At 37.0% G+C, this 14,318-nt stretch overlaps 1 protein-coding gene across 7 annotated transcripts in view; it reads right to left on the reverse strand.

Annotated features, from left to right (window-relative positions):
- Positions 1-403: 403 nt before the first annotated feature.
- DOCK7 (dedicator of cytokinesis 7) overlaps positions 404-14,318 on the reverse strand; it is a 125,364-nt gene continuing 111,449 nt past the window's right edge. For 4 of the 7 annotated variants that reach the window (XM_087960386.1, XM_087960384.1, XM_087960383.1 and 1 more), the window contains 7 exons: positions 9,740-9,874; positions 8,732-8,821; positions 6,409-6,645; positions 4,684-4,827; positions 2,838-2,944; positions 2,084-2,251; positions 404-847 (listed from right to left, as the gene is read on the reverse strand). In XM_087960386.1, the coding sequence (XP_087816512.1) occupies positions 805-847; positions 2,084-2,251; positions 2,838-2,944; positions 4,684-4,827; positions 6,409-6,645; positions 8,732-8,821; positions 9,740-9,874 (924 nt within the window). In that variant the 3' untranslated portion in view covers positions 404-804. Of the gene's footprint in view, positions 848-2,083; positions 2,252-2,837; positions 2,945-4,683; positions 4,828-6,408; positions 6,646-8,731; positions 8,822-9,715; positions 9,875-14,318 lie in introns of those variants that run through there. The other 3 variants (XM_087960385.1, XM_087960382.1, XM_087960387.1) reach the window with 2 other exon arrangements.

Genomic DNA, 14,318 nt, shown 5'->3' on the forward strand with positions numbered 1-14,318 from the left:
GTGAACATTCAAATATGTAAATAAAATAGATGGATATAGTATGACAGTATATGATTATATCTTAAAATGTTACTTTAAAATTCACACCATCCTTTCAATCTGGTGTCCTAGTATAAACACTTTAGCAGAGATGGGGGATAAGATATATTTGTAAATTGTGTCTTACCTATTAGTCAGACCTTCTGTTTTATTTATAGTGGCCCCAAACAATATTAGAAAGTACAAATTAATACTAAAAACAATGTTCCAATCTACCCTAATAATTTTAAGCTCACATGTAATAATCATGCAAATATAAAATGAGTAAATTTATTATAGAAAGCATTCCTTTCAGCAATACCTGTTCATAATTTTAAAAAATCTCTGTTTGCACATGGCAATGAATAGAAAAAGCATGAAATAAAGTGGAAACTTTCAAATATTTAATAGTACCATTAATATAAACAAACACTATATTAAAAATTGTTTGCTTTTTCAAATGCTATTATAAATTAAATATACAAACTGGGAAAAAAAATCACATTGCAGAATGCTATAAATAAGGTTGATGAATTTAGAGTACCTTTGGATATTAAAAAAAAGAAAAAGTTTTAAAAATACTTTCATACTGTTGTAATAGATTTTACAAAAACAGACTTTTTAAAACTACATTTTCCAGGAGAAAAGATTTGGCCACTTAATGCTCTCATGCAAGTCAAAAGAACACGTGTTAGCTGCCCAGAGCAAATTCCACAAATTTTCTGGTATTGATAACACTGAACCTGCTTTTTCAGTACCTTAAACCTCTTTAAGTGCCTGAGGTGCTTATATGTCCATTTTGCGAAGGCTCATTCTGCTGAAGGAATCTCTGGAGAGTGGAAAAAAACATGAAATGAGCTACTACAACTTAAACAACAGAAGTTTATTTCTTGCCAATTGAATAAAAATCCGTTGCACAAGGTGTTGTAGAACAATTTCTCCCAACGAATGCAATACAGGTAGCCCTTGGTTAAGGATCAAATGTTCAACAACATTTCGAAGTTCCTACGGCACTGAATAAGTAGTAATTAGGACCAGTACTTGAAGTTCTGACTGTCTCACCACCTGAGGTCACATGATCACAATCCGGGTCCTTGCCACCAGCTCATGCTTAATGACTACTGCAGTGTCCCACATCATGTGATTGTCTTCTGCAACCTTCTCTGCCAGTTTCCCACAAGGAAAGTCAATGGACAAGTTGATAGGGAGAGTCACTAGTCACTCTCACCTTTGTACCCTACTCTAGCCGCTCTGCACTCATGCTGCACCTCCCTGGCCTCTCCGTCACCCTCAGCACCCTTCCCAAACATACCCTTCTCAAGTGCGTGCTGCACTTGCACCACCCCAGCCATCTGCACACTCCCAGATTCCCTCTCCCACCTGCCGGCAGCCACTTACATGTCCGCTGGTCTATTGGTGAGCCACTGGGACTTGTAACTTCCTGCCAACTTTCTCACTAAGTTTGATTGTTGGAAGTCAGCAGGAAGTTTTGAGGAGGACCTCACTTTGTCAAGTTGTGGAATCTCTTACTCTTTACCCAGAATAGATGGGGAAAGATGGCCAGGCTTTGAGCCAGGCAAAATGTAATACAGGTAATCCTAGATTTAACTATCTTTTGTTCCAGGACTGTTCAAAATCACAACAGCACTGAAAAAAGTGACTTACAGTTGTTCCTCGCACTTATGATCTCCACGGCATCCCTATAGTCGTGTGATCAAAATTTGGGCGCTTAGCAACTGGCATATATTTATGGGGTCATGTCCTGGGGTCATGTGATCGATCACCTTTTGTGACCTTCCCAGTAGGCTTTCAACAAGCAAAGCTTAACAATCACATGGTTCACTTAACAACAGCAGGGATTCACTTAAGAGATCGTAAAATTGGGTGTGACTCAGTTAACAACTGACTTGCTTAGTAATAGAAATTGTGGCTGTAAGTCAAGGACTACCTATATGGAAAATGGCACCATCGTATCCAATAGGTTACATTAGGTATAGTCATAGTAGGTTTTTTTTTCCATTCAGGAGGCCTTTGGGGAAAAATGTGAATGTTATATTAGAATGACCTGTGACAAGCAGCAGGTAGAACAGCCTTGTATAATTGGGGTATTTTTCTATTTATCAAGGGCTGAAGGGCTTCCTTGAGACGATGATAATTTCTTTCAAGTTCCCGTTGATACTCTTTTTGGTCTGGACCAATCAAGCTTTTGTTTTTGCGTAGTGCGTCCTCACACCTAGAACACAGTACAATGAATTTTAAGTGAGCAAATGATGATAAACGTATTAGATAATAATTAAACATTTTGTCAATTTATCTTTGTTCATCCTTAAGCTTCCTCGATAATGCTATCTATGCCTGTTTGAAAGTCCATGTCACATAAAATCAATGCAGCTTGCTTTTTGGGGGGTAATTATATTGTACTGCTGAGGCTGGTTTTTCAACATTATAGTTTCTCTATATTTTGGCACAGTTGCTCCCAAGTAATTCTAGACATCTTTTTTCTAATACGGGCAACTTTTTTTGAAAAAAATGAAACCAATGTACTGTCTATGCTATATGTCTGGCTTCCACAGCATTTTACAAATGTAAATAGGTAGCAGTTGACTCAAATATAAGAATGAACTGTGCTTTTTAATTAAAAAAAAGGGTAACATTTCAGTGATTTCTCAAAATTGTATTAAGAAAGTATCTCCTATCCATTAGACTGAAAAAGGTACTCAAATAACATAAGAGACATAGCAATAAGCACTCAAAAGATTTTCTCTTTTGGCTAACTCAGGAGAAAAACGTACAGGTCTTTACAAGAAATGACATAATACCTTTTTGTAAAGTCTTTGAAACAAAGCCTTAGTTTGTTATGGTGGCGGAAGAGTTTAGGATCATTGGGTATTTCAGATAAAAATACTTGGGCAACCTCCAGCGGCCCCTTAACAGAAAAAGAGGACAGAATAATGTTATGGACACAAAATGTAAGATTTCTTTAACATTATACACCAAAAGCCCCTAGACAGCCTAACTGTAATGCTCTTGGTAGAGTCGGACTCTGAGGAAGAGGAGGAACAGCCAACAGTGAGTGGAAGTGTGGCTCCAGAGGTTGTGGAGGAGGCTGGGGAAGAGCAGAGGCCGGCTGGGCAGTCAGAGGAAGAACCAGGCCCATCCCTTCTGCATCATAGGACACACAGGGAGGATGCAGAAGGCAACAACTTGGGTTGCGAGAGAGGACGCGGCCATGATCCTCCTCATTGGTTGCAGCTGGGGAGACTAGTATAAAGGAGGGGTGTTTCGAACACAACGTTGCCAGAAGCAAAGCGTGTTTTATTCCTGGATGAAGTTTTTATCTTGGTTGGTTCTTCCAAGGACGGTGCCTTGTTATCTTATTGAAGTTTGTAATTAATTATCCTGGTCTGTCGTGGAACTTTCTTCAGTGCTGTTTGTGTTTGTTTTTTTATTGTTCCGTTATCTGCTCTTTGAGTTTGGACTTTCTTTCTTTCTTTTGGAATATTATTTTGGAAAGAGTTTAATCTCCAACTGCGAACAATTGAACAGTGAAGCTAAGTTGGAGGCAATAAAGGAAATTTATTTACGTTTGGAAATGTATTATGTGTGTGCTGTTTCCTGGGTCATCACACTAACACAAAAACTGCATCACAATGAAAGGAGTAAATTGCCTTTGATATATTGTAGGAGAGTATTTTTGGACTAATTTGAGGTGTTGGTGTTTATTTAAAATTATGCTGCTTCAGTTGTATGACACTAAGCAACATAAAGCTACAACCTTGAACTATCTACAATATTGCAAAAATCAATAAAACTTCAGAATACAAAACCACAGATTAATTCATAAAGACACTTCTTAGTTATGTTACTGGCCCTACTTCTCATTTCAGCAGGGCTGGGCAACTGCCAGTATGACTCTTTTATGACCTGTGGACTTCAACTCCCAGAGTCGCACATTGAATTCATCTTTTGGTTGATCTGTATATATTGCCCAAGTCTCAAAGATACTGGGCAGGTCACAGCAATCAAATTACAATAAAATAAAAAATTACAAGCACAATGAAGTGAGAGGTCTCACTCTTTCTTGCCAAAGACCTGGACAAAGGACCAGGTCTTCTCAGTGGAGGCCATCTGGATCTTGGATGATTGTGGCTCTTTAGAGTCAAATGGAGTTGAAATTTTACCTCCCCTTTTGCCAAGCATAATAATTGTGTATTCTTGTTTCTTATCAATTCAGGGGCCAGAATGTAAACCATGCTACAATAGAAAATTATCCATTCTTTTCACCTTCATATATGCTAGCAGGAAGAAATCTGAACTGTGCTAAAATTGTCTGGTAATGCTACCTGTATTACATCTGCAAATGATTGTGGGAAAATAAATTCAAATTTCTAGCTTGTGCTCAAACATATTCAATAGCACTTTCCACTCATTTCTGTCCCACACATTAAGTTACAGTTTCTCTACATAATACATTTGACAGATCTAAATGATGGTCCAATCATCCATTTTATACCTTGTTCCATTATTCTAATGATCTACTATGGCATGCCTTTTAAAATCTACCCCGTAGCCATTAAAATACAGCTGTATTTAACAATGTACTCTAACTTTCAAATATCCAACCCATTGTGCTTAAGAACCCATTATGATAGTCTATATTCTTACCTGATTTACAGTGGTGCCCACTGAACCCTGAAGCACCATCTGGAGCATTTTTGGGTCTGCTGGATCTTGATGGGTTGCAAAAGCCAATTCTTGGGTTTTTTTCTGCATGTCCTCAATGGCAACTTCAATTGGTGTCAAAATTATCTGACAAAATAAAGACCCAAGAGATGTGCAAAAGCATTCAGGAATTGAAAGGAATTTTATTTTCCAAATAAGGGGAAGAAAACTTTTGGATTTCCCTCCCACCCCATTACTCACTGCAGAGTATTACTAAAAAAAATAGGGCGGAAGGATACCAAGCAATTGTACCTAAACAGGTGATCACTACTGCCAAATGTCCTAGGAGCCCAGCTCACGTTTCAGCTAATTTTCTAATGCCCTATATACTAGCTTTCTGCACTAGAAAACCTGAACAATCTGAAAAATATCCTGGGCAATTTAGTAGGCCAGAGACTCTAATTACTAATTGATGATGCCAAGATTCGCACACTATGTTCAATTGTGGTTTATTTTAACCACAGTTTCCAGAATACAGGTAGTCCTCGACTTACACTTCATTAAGTGACTGTTCAAGGTAACAATCACATTGAAAAATGTGGCTTATGATTGTTTTTCATAGTTACAACCTTTGCAGCATCCCTGATCATGTGATCAAAATTCAGATGCTTGGCAACTGATTCATATTTTTGATGGGTCCCGCGGTCAAGTGATCACCTTTTGAGACCTTCGGACATCCAAAGTCAATGGGGAAGCAGATTCACTTAACAACTGTGTTATCAACTGCAGTGATTCACTGAACCACTGTGGCAAGAAGAGTCATAAAATGGGGCAAAACTCACTTAACAAATGTTGCGCTTAACAACAGAAATTTTGGACTCAATTGTGATTGTAAGTTGAGGACTACCTATATTCCATAGTTATCTGGGTTCATGCACGAAATCCAAATCATGGTTTATAAAGCACACAGTATATGGATTTGTATGTAGTACAAATCCAAAGCCAAAACTATAAACAAAAACATTACTTAGTGTGATCTCTGGATCTAATCCGTTCACAACTCTCGGATTATGATAATGGTCATAAAGCAAAAAAAAGCTTTTATTTGTGAAAGATGGATACTACGTAAGTCAATACACGAAATAGTATTTTGAGAAACATACTTTGATTTGTAGGGATATATATTTTTAATCCTGAGAACTACAAAGCAAAATGGTAGAGAGATTCCCATTGCAGATGAAATACCTATGTTTTGTGGAGAAAAAAATGTTTCCCTCTGAAGATTGCACGGCGTTAGTCCTTTATCCAACTTTCAATTATGTTTTTTTAAGGAATGAAATTGAACTATGGGCCATTAATTTAATTTAAGACTGGAACAGATACAGTGCAATTTTTCACTTCACTTTTTCTTCTATTTCATCCCCTTTACCATATTTTAAATTATAACATTCTATAAATTCAGGATCCTTGTTTATTCAACATGTTAATAACTATGTTAATAATAGTAGCAGCAGGAGCAGAATTTTTTGACGAGCAAAGCATAGGCTGTTTTCTCAAAGGCTTGTGAAATGCTATCAAATTAAAAATAACTTGAACGTTTTTGAATGTTACAAATTAAAACTGAACTGTGTGAAAATATTGCCCTAAGCACATTGTCCATCATATCCTTTATCCTCCAGCCCCTTCATCTCTCTTCAAGGCAGAGTATAATGGAAGTGCAAGACTTACTTCTTCCTTATGAATGACATTTATCCTTGTCTTAATGTAAGGAAAAGCATGTGATGTTGTCAAGATAGTCTTCCTTTTGAACTGTTCGTGCAACTCCCCATGAGCTCTGCCATCCAACGTGAACGGGGTGCAATACATGAATCGGCGCAAATTGTAGTTTTTGTCAAAATAGGTTATCCTGTCCTTCATTTCGTAAGTATCAAAGTAGGGCTCAACGTAAGTGATTTGTATATAAGCCTGAAGAAAAAAAAATATTATCAGCAATAGAACATTCGAAAATAACTGTTCGTAGAAATGAGAGATTCTGTTAATGGTGGAACAAGTCCTTTCCCACAAGCAGTTCATATCCTAAAGGAACTTTTTCCGGAGGCAACTGGACTTCTCTTGTTTTTTCTTCCTCTCCTTTTAAACCAGGGGTGTCCAACCTTGGCAACTTTAAGACTTGTGGACTTCAACTCCCAGAATTCCTCAGCCAGCTTTGCTGGCTGAGGAATTCTGGGAGTTGAAATCCACAAGTCTTAAAGTTGCCAAGGTTGGACACCCCTGGTTTAAAAGGATGCTAATGACCAGCTGTCTACAAGGATAAGACATCTCTCCTTTTAGACATTTGTTTAAAAGGATGCTAATGACAAGGAATATAAATCCTTTCATTCCCCACCATCTAGTCAGAGCTGAAGAAGCTTCTTAATAATAATAACTGTTATTATCATTGTACATATATACAACGAAATTGATTTCTTGAATGAGAAGTGAAATGTCTTCAAAGAAAAAAAACAAGAAAAGTCCAATTGTCTGCTGAAAAAGCACCTTTGGGACAATCATGACCTGGATGACTGAGAATCTCCACAGACTTCAAGTACTTCATGGTTGTTTTGAAAGGGTTCCTATACTGAAATGATTTGTCATGGAGACACAGGCCAAATTCATACACAATGATACAAAAAAACCTATGAGATATTAATGCAAAGTCTTTCGTTGATATAATTACAGGTAGTCTTCGACTTACAATCACAATTGAGTCCAAAAACTCTGAAACTAAGCAACAAAGTTTTTAAGTGAGTTTTGCCCCATTTTACGACCTTTCTTGCAACAGTTGATAAATGAATCATTGCAGTTGTTTAGTTAGTAACATGTGGTTAAGTGAATCTGGCTTCCCCATTGATTCTGTTTGATGGAAGATTGCAGAAAATAATCACGACCCCATCCTAAATATGAGCCAGTTGCCAAGTGACCAAATTTTGATTATGTGACCATGGGGATGCTGTAGTGGTCGTGCGAAAAATGGTCATAACTCACTTTTTTCCAGTGCCGTTGTAACTTTAAACAGCCACTAAATGAATGGTTATAAATCCAGGAGTACCTGTATAGAAGTTGCAAACAGTTACAGAATCTAATGGGGTGATTATTTTTTCACACTGGCCTAGATTGGATGATTTTGTTTTATGAAATAAATGAAACATGTGCCAAACAGCATCATTTATTCAATCAGATTCTCTTCCCGTATAAGGAAGATTTACATGAAAATTTTGATTCAGGAACAAAAATATACAAACATTCAGACAACCAAAAATGGACAAACATATTTTCACACAACCATACCAGAATCCTCCACAACTGTACATTATCGCTCTGGGATAATAAATCCAGTCCAAATTCCTCAGGGTGAGGTTTTACGGTCTTGTGATGTATCTAACGCAGGTAGTCCTTGACTTACAACAGTTCATTTAGTGATCGCTTAAACTTACAATGGCACTGAAAAAAGTGACTTATGACCATTTTTCCACACTTCCAACCATTGTAGCATTCCCCATCGTCACGTGATCAAAATTCAGATTCTTGGCAACGGGTTCATATTTATGATGGTTGCAGTATCCCAAAGTCATGTGATCACCGTTTGTGATCTTCTGGATTCAATGGGGAAACCAGATTCATTTAATAACCATGTTACTAACTTACCAACAGCAGAGATTCACTTAACAAACGTGGGAAGAAAAGTTGTAAAATGGAGCAAAACTCACTTAACAAATTTCTTACTTAGCAACATAAATTTTGGGTTCAATTGTGGTCATAAGTTGAGGACTACCTGTACACAAGTTGACAGACAGAAGCAGTGTTAACAAGAGTGCAGCTTTATTCTTCCTGGTCAATTTCATTCCTGAAACAAGCTAAACATATTTAGATTGAAAGGGAAAATGTAAATACAATTTGTTATCCTTATTTTCTTGAGAGAAGTAGTCAGGTAGATTGAGGCCATTTTTAACACCAAAATATTCATTGAGACAAAGCCTAAAATACAATGTTTGATTAGAAATTAATATCTTACTTTATTGGCATCTAGTTTGCACTTGTCAACAGGGTTAGAATCTTTAATAACCTCAACAGCATCTTCACCAAACCTTTCTCCATAAAATCCCTGAAAATGATAAACATGATATTAAAAACTGAACAGAAGCCAACATTTTAAACGAAAGTAGAGCAAAAGCAGACATTCCATCTCATCATACCTGACTTCTTTTCCCCATCTTTAGAACTGGAATATACAGTACCTGCTATAAACCCAGTGATTTTATCTGATCTGAAAGCACCATTTCTTATCTCTTTAGCTTCAACCATTACTCATTCTTACCATGCTTTCTGCTATCACATTCTGAATAATAAATGAACCATAGTTTGTCTGATTTATGTTCTATGCTTTCAGCAGAGACCCAAGGTGTTCATACACAGCATTCTTTCCAACAATTTTATCCCCATAACAAATTTGTGACATACAGGGCTGACTATGGTAAGCCTAAAATTATTTTACCACAGCTGCGATATATCTGAACTTGGGGCTGCCATGCCATAATCTTAATTCACACATTCTCAGTTTAAGCTACCTACAGTACTGCTGATGTGGGGAAAAACAGAATGAAGCGCTGTATGTATACAACATTAAAGTTGTGACTGAAAGGCTTAAGTACATTTTAGAATTATATTCATTTTTCACAACTTCCTCAGAGAGGGACACTGCATTTTTTACATGTTCTTAGGAAGTTAATTTTCCCACTGCTAATCCTCATATAGACAAAATAGAATTATCTACAGTATCAGCATGATTTATTATTGTATACAAATAAAGAGAATTTTTAAAATCAAAAATATTGGTTGATATATATACCCCAAATTCCAATGCAACTAGATTATGAAAGTGACTTAGAGAGCAATGTAAACTGAAGTTACTAAAACTAGTACAGTTAAACTAATTTTGAACAGAGTAAAAGAAATAAAGCAAAACAATTTAAAATCTTTATTAATGTAAGCAAATATTCTAAGCTTGATAAGGAAATCTCACCTCTAATCTATGAGAAATTTCAGCAAGTTTTGTTATAGCAGGCTCCTTGTACATGAACTCCTGTTCATCCAAATCTCCAAATTTAGTTCCATAAAAGCCAACACGGAAGTATGTACCAAACATTCGCTTACCATCCTAAGGTACATAAAGTTATGTGATATTTAATGTAAAATATATTATTATTTTTTAATCTAAAATATAACCTCATGCCAGGATAAAACAACAACAATCAACTAACCTAAAGCACTAGTGATCATTTGTACAAGTTATAGCACAAAGGCAAAATTCAAACTCAAATTTTACACTTATGAGATCTATGGGAATCTCATGCATTATTTTGGGAGGGGGGCGGGGGAACCCAGTGGGTTAGCTCTGCATAGGAAGAATGGAATAACTTTTAATGGCCTGAATTTAGATAATAGGTGTATCAGTTGAGGAGGGTTCCTTAGAAATAGGTTTCTTTAACTATTATTTCTACTCTTATTGGAAGATACATTTCTAAATTCTACAAGTTTGAATAACTTCAGAATGAATCTGCACAGTACAGTCTGAGCACTAATATGAACTATGTTCAACATAATTCAACTCAACAGGGGCAACTGAGGGACAAGGAGGCAGATGACAAAACATACATAATGATGCCATCAAGCAAATGTTGTGATTTAACTTAATTGTATCTCATGGACATGAGTACATAATGGTTGCATTTTGTATGACGGCATTGTGTGTGTGTTCATTTTAGCACTATTGTGGTTTGACTGCACTCAAAACAATCCACTGAAGTGCCACAAATGTGTAATGACTGTTATTTGTAACTTCTTCTCTTAAAACAATGGCCAAAGATTGAAACAGCAACCTTGGTATAAAGTTCCATTTTGCTATGCAATGAACATGACATTATCCCAATGTCATATTGTGATGCTTGCTGTATATGTAATGTAGAGTGGAGAATGCCATGGTAACTCTAGAGTTGCTCTCAAGTATAATTTTAACTTCTAGAAGAAACAAAAACAATTTAGGAAGATGATTTTAGTTACACCATCACCAAGCTTCCTCCAACCACTGTCCCTGAGATCATTCCGTGTGTCTGCAGCTCCAATATCAGGGACAGTTTAAATTCTTCTGTCTGTAGTAATAAAATTTGCACTGGTAACACTGCAAGGGATACAGGTCATCACTCTACCCTCTGTGCAGTATAGGAATAATGGTTATGGTTTAAGAAAGTTTTGCCTGCCAGTTCTCCCTTTGTGCCACGAAAACCATGTGTATGTCAAGGGGGATTTGGGTCATGGGGTGCAGAGTTCCATAGGATGGGAAACATCCTATTTATTCTTTATAGGTTCCCATGCAGTTCCTTTCACTTGGGCATTTAATCAAAGCAACACTAACATCAAGGAGAGCAACTGGTGTTTTCCAGACTATTGAGATTACAATACCCAGAATCCATGACCATTGACGTACTAACCATGGATTATGGGGATTGCAATGGAAGGCATGTGGAAGGCACCAGAATGCTTATCCCTGATTTATAGCAGCAAAACTGAAAAGTACACTCTTTTATAAAGACAACATGTAACTGAAAGACACAAAGCAGCACAGAGTTTGAAATTAAGGTTACCAATCCTGGAATTTCCTCCCCCACAAAAAGATCACACTCCTTGAACAAAAATAGCTGAGAAAAGGACTCCAATGTTCACCTTGACTCTCATGGCACAATTATACCTTTCTTCTTTTTCTTAAAAAAACAACAACCACACAGATATATTTTGAATTATGTGTCCCATTACTATGTTTCAAAATATGTTTAATAAAGGAGAAAAAAATTAAACCAAGCCTCCAACTTAGTTTCCAGCTTTAGCCTGAACAGAGAAACTTTTAGGAAGATGCTCAGACTGCAATTTGCAAAAAGCTTCGAGGGAAAAGAGCTGCCTATTGTGGTTTTGTAAAGGACCTTATCATTCAAGCAATTAAAATTTTAACTATTAATTAATTAATTTTGTATCCAAGATTGGAGCCAGGCCTATTCTTTCAATGCTTATTGGTGTCTTTCCTCCATTTAGAACAGGAATATCCACACTTGGCAACTTTAAGAGTTGTGGACCTCAACTGCCAGAATTTCTCAGCCAGTATACTGTAGCTGGCTGAGGAACTCTGGCAGTTAAAATCCACAAGTCTTAAAAGTTGCCACATTTGGAAACTCTTGTTTTAGAAAATAGGGTTTCATCAACATCAAATGCAATCAGGTCCAGTTTTTAAAAGGCAAAAAAACTCATCATGTGAGCAGCATGGGTGAGGGTCACCCTTTTGAAGTCACATAAGTTTAGTAACAATATTTGCAGCCCAAAAGTCTTCTTGTGTAGGATAATATAATGCCAAGCCTTTCTACGATAGATTGTCAGTGAAAATAAGGTAATTTGCCTTGGTATCGGAAGGGAAATTGGCAACAGAACATGGAATCAATGTCATGTTTGCTTATTACGGAAATAGAAAAAATAATTTTCTGTCTTGCATTCATGGACCTGTGAAATGAACAGTTTTAGCCATATAAATTTAAACTGGCATCTTTTAATTCAGTCTTGAGCCTTAGAAGAATGCCAGCTTTCATTTCTACACGGGTGTCAAACTCGCAGCATGTTGCTGTCGCATGATGTTTTGTGACATTTTCCCCATTCGTGGAGCTGGGGTGGGAATGGCCTGTACTTGACTCATCCAGCCCACAGACTACCAGTTTGACAACCTTGTTCTAACACGACTTCAAGACTAGTAAAAATATCAAGTGATATAGACAAAACAAGCCTATATGGCTAATTCTGGCCATTTAGAAACAATAGGTTGTTTGGATTTGCATATCACCACATGGCAGTTCTGAAAAAGTCTGCCAGTCTATGATGTGGAATATTTTGAAAAAAGTTTCACTTTTTATAGGTCAGAATTGTCAAGCAACTAGTCCTCAACTTATAACCACAACTGGGATGAGAATTTATGTTGGAAATCATTGTGGTCATGCTGAATTGGACCTGGTTTTATGACCATTTTTATGATGGTCATTAAGCAAAATCATCCTGGACATTAAGTGAATTTATGGTTGTTAAGTGAACACCAGGATTGCAAGTAAGAACACAGATGCAAATTTCAGACCCATCTGTCAATTAAATAATTGGCCAAACAACTTAGAAAAGAACATTAATATCATTTTCTACCTTGTGTGGTTCTAAGACCATAAACCAGTGAAGATGTATTTTAATAATACGTTTAATTGGATCATTTTAAAGTGTAATTACTTATGGATTTGTAAAAACTTGGTCACTCTCAATTCAGGCTCAGTCCTCATATATCCCCAAGGTATTTGTAAAAATTATGAATTTTACAGTATAAGATAATATTCTACAAATAGGATTTAAGAGCTGTCTCACTACAATGAAGGTGTTTTCTATAGTTTTACTTTGCATTCTACCCACAAACTCATGGAGAGATAAAATACAGAGAAATTTGTCCTCCTCCTGCCCCTATTATTTTTAAAAAAATCTGTTAAACTAAAAAGCTATATGCTCTTCATTTCCCAACTGTGTGCTAGCTGATATAATCACAGCCACTTCAGATTTCTTTGATCGTCTGTCCAGGATCATCAAATAGGATCAATAATTTACTATGGGAAAATAGCTGATAGTCAGGCATATCGCACAAACACAGTTTAAAAGTAAAAGCTCTGTGAAGAATATGCTGGTTATTTGGCTACTGCTTTCAGTAACAGGCTATCCACAGAGTTTAAGGCTGCATATGGCCTTAGTCTAGCTTTGAGTTTGCAGTTTAGATGTCTCCACTGACAGCTGGATGGATACAGTCAAAAAATAAATGGGAGAATGAGAGAAGCAGCTAGAACTAAAATAATAATAATAGGGGAGTAGCTGAAAAAGGGAGAATGGGGGGACAATGTTGGCTCAAGCTGTGTGCAATCTTGAGTATCTAGTTCTGAAAGACTACCTCTACACACTGCCTGGGTGTGGTACACACTGGATGAATATCCTTATATGACATAAGCAAATTGCCAAAGAGGATGCATTCTAGTGTTATATGATTCCAACTGCATGGACTTCTTAAAACCAAAGCTTTAGATGCGTTGTGTCATGCCCCTGGTGGAGACTGACTCAGAGGGAGAGGAGGAACAGCCGACAGGGAGTGGAAGTGTGGCTCCGGAGGCTGTGGAAGAGCAGAGACCGCTGGGCAGTCAGAGGAAGAACCAGGCCAATCCCCTCTTCATCCTAAGACACGCAGAAGGCAACAACTTGGCTTACGAGAGAGGAAGCAGCCATGATCCTCCTCATTGATTGCAGCTGGGGAGTATAAAGGAGGGGCATTTTATTCCTGGATGAGGTTTATCTTGGTTGGCATTCTTCCAACGGACTGTGCCTTGTTATCTTCTTGAAGTTTGTAATTAATTATCCTGGTCTGTCGTGGAACTTTCTTCTGTGCGGTTTGTTTTTGGTTTTTTATTGCTCTGTTATCTGCTCTTTGAGTTTGGACTGTATTTCTTTCTTTTGGAATATTATTTTGGAAAGAGTTTAATCTCCAACTGAGAACA

Source organism: Notechis scutatus, chromosome 3 (genome assembly GCF_049901735.1).
Source record: "Notechis scutatus isolate UNSWTSFEM ecotype Mainland chromosome 3, rNotScu1.2, whole genome shotgun sequence".
Classification (NCBI taxonomy): Eukaryota; Metazoa; Chordata; class Lepidosauria; order Squamata; family Elapidae; genus Notechis; species Notechis scutatus.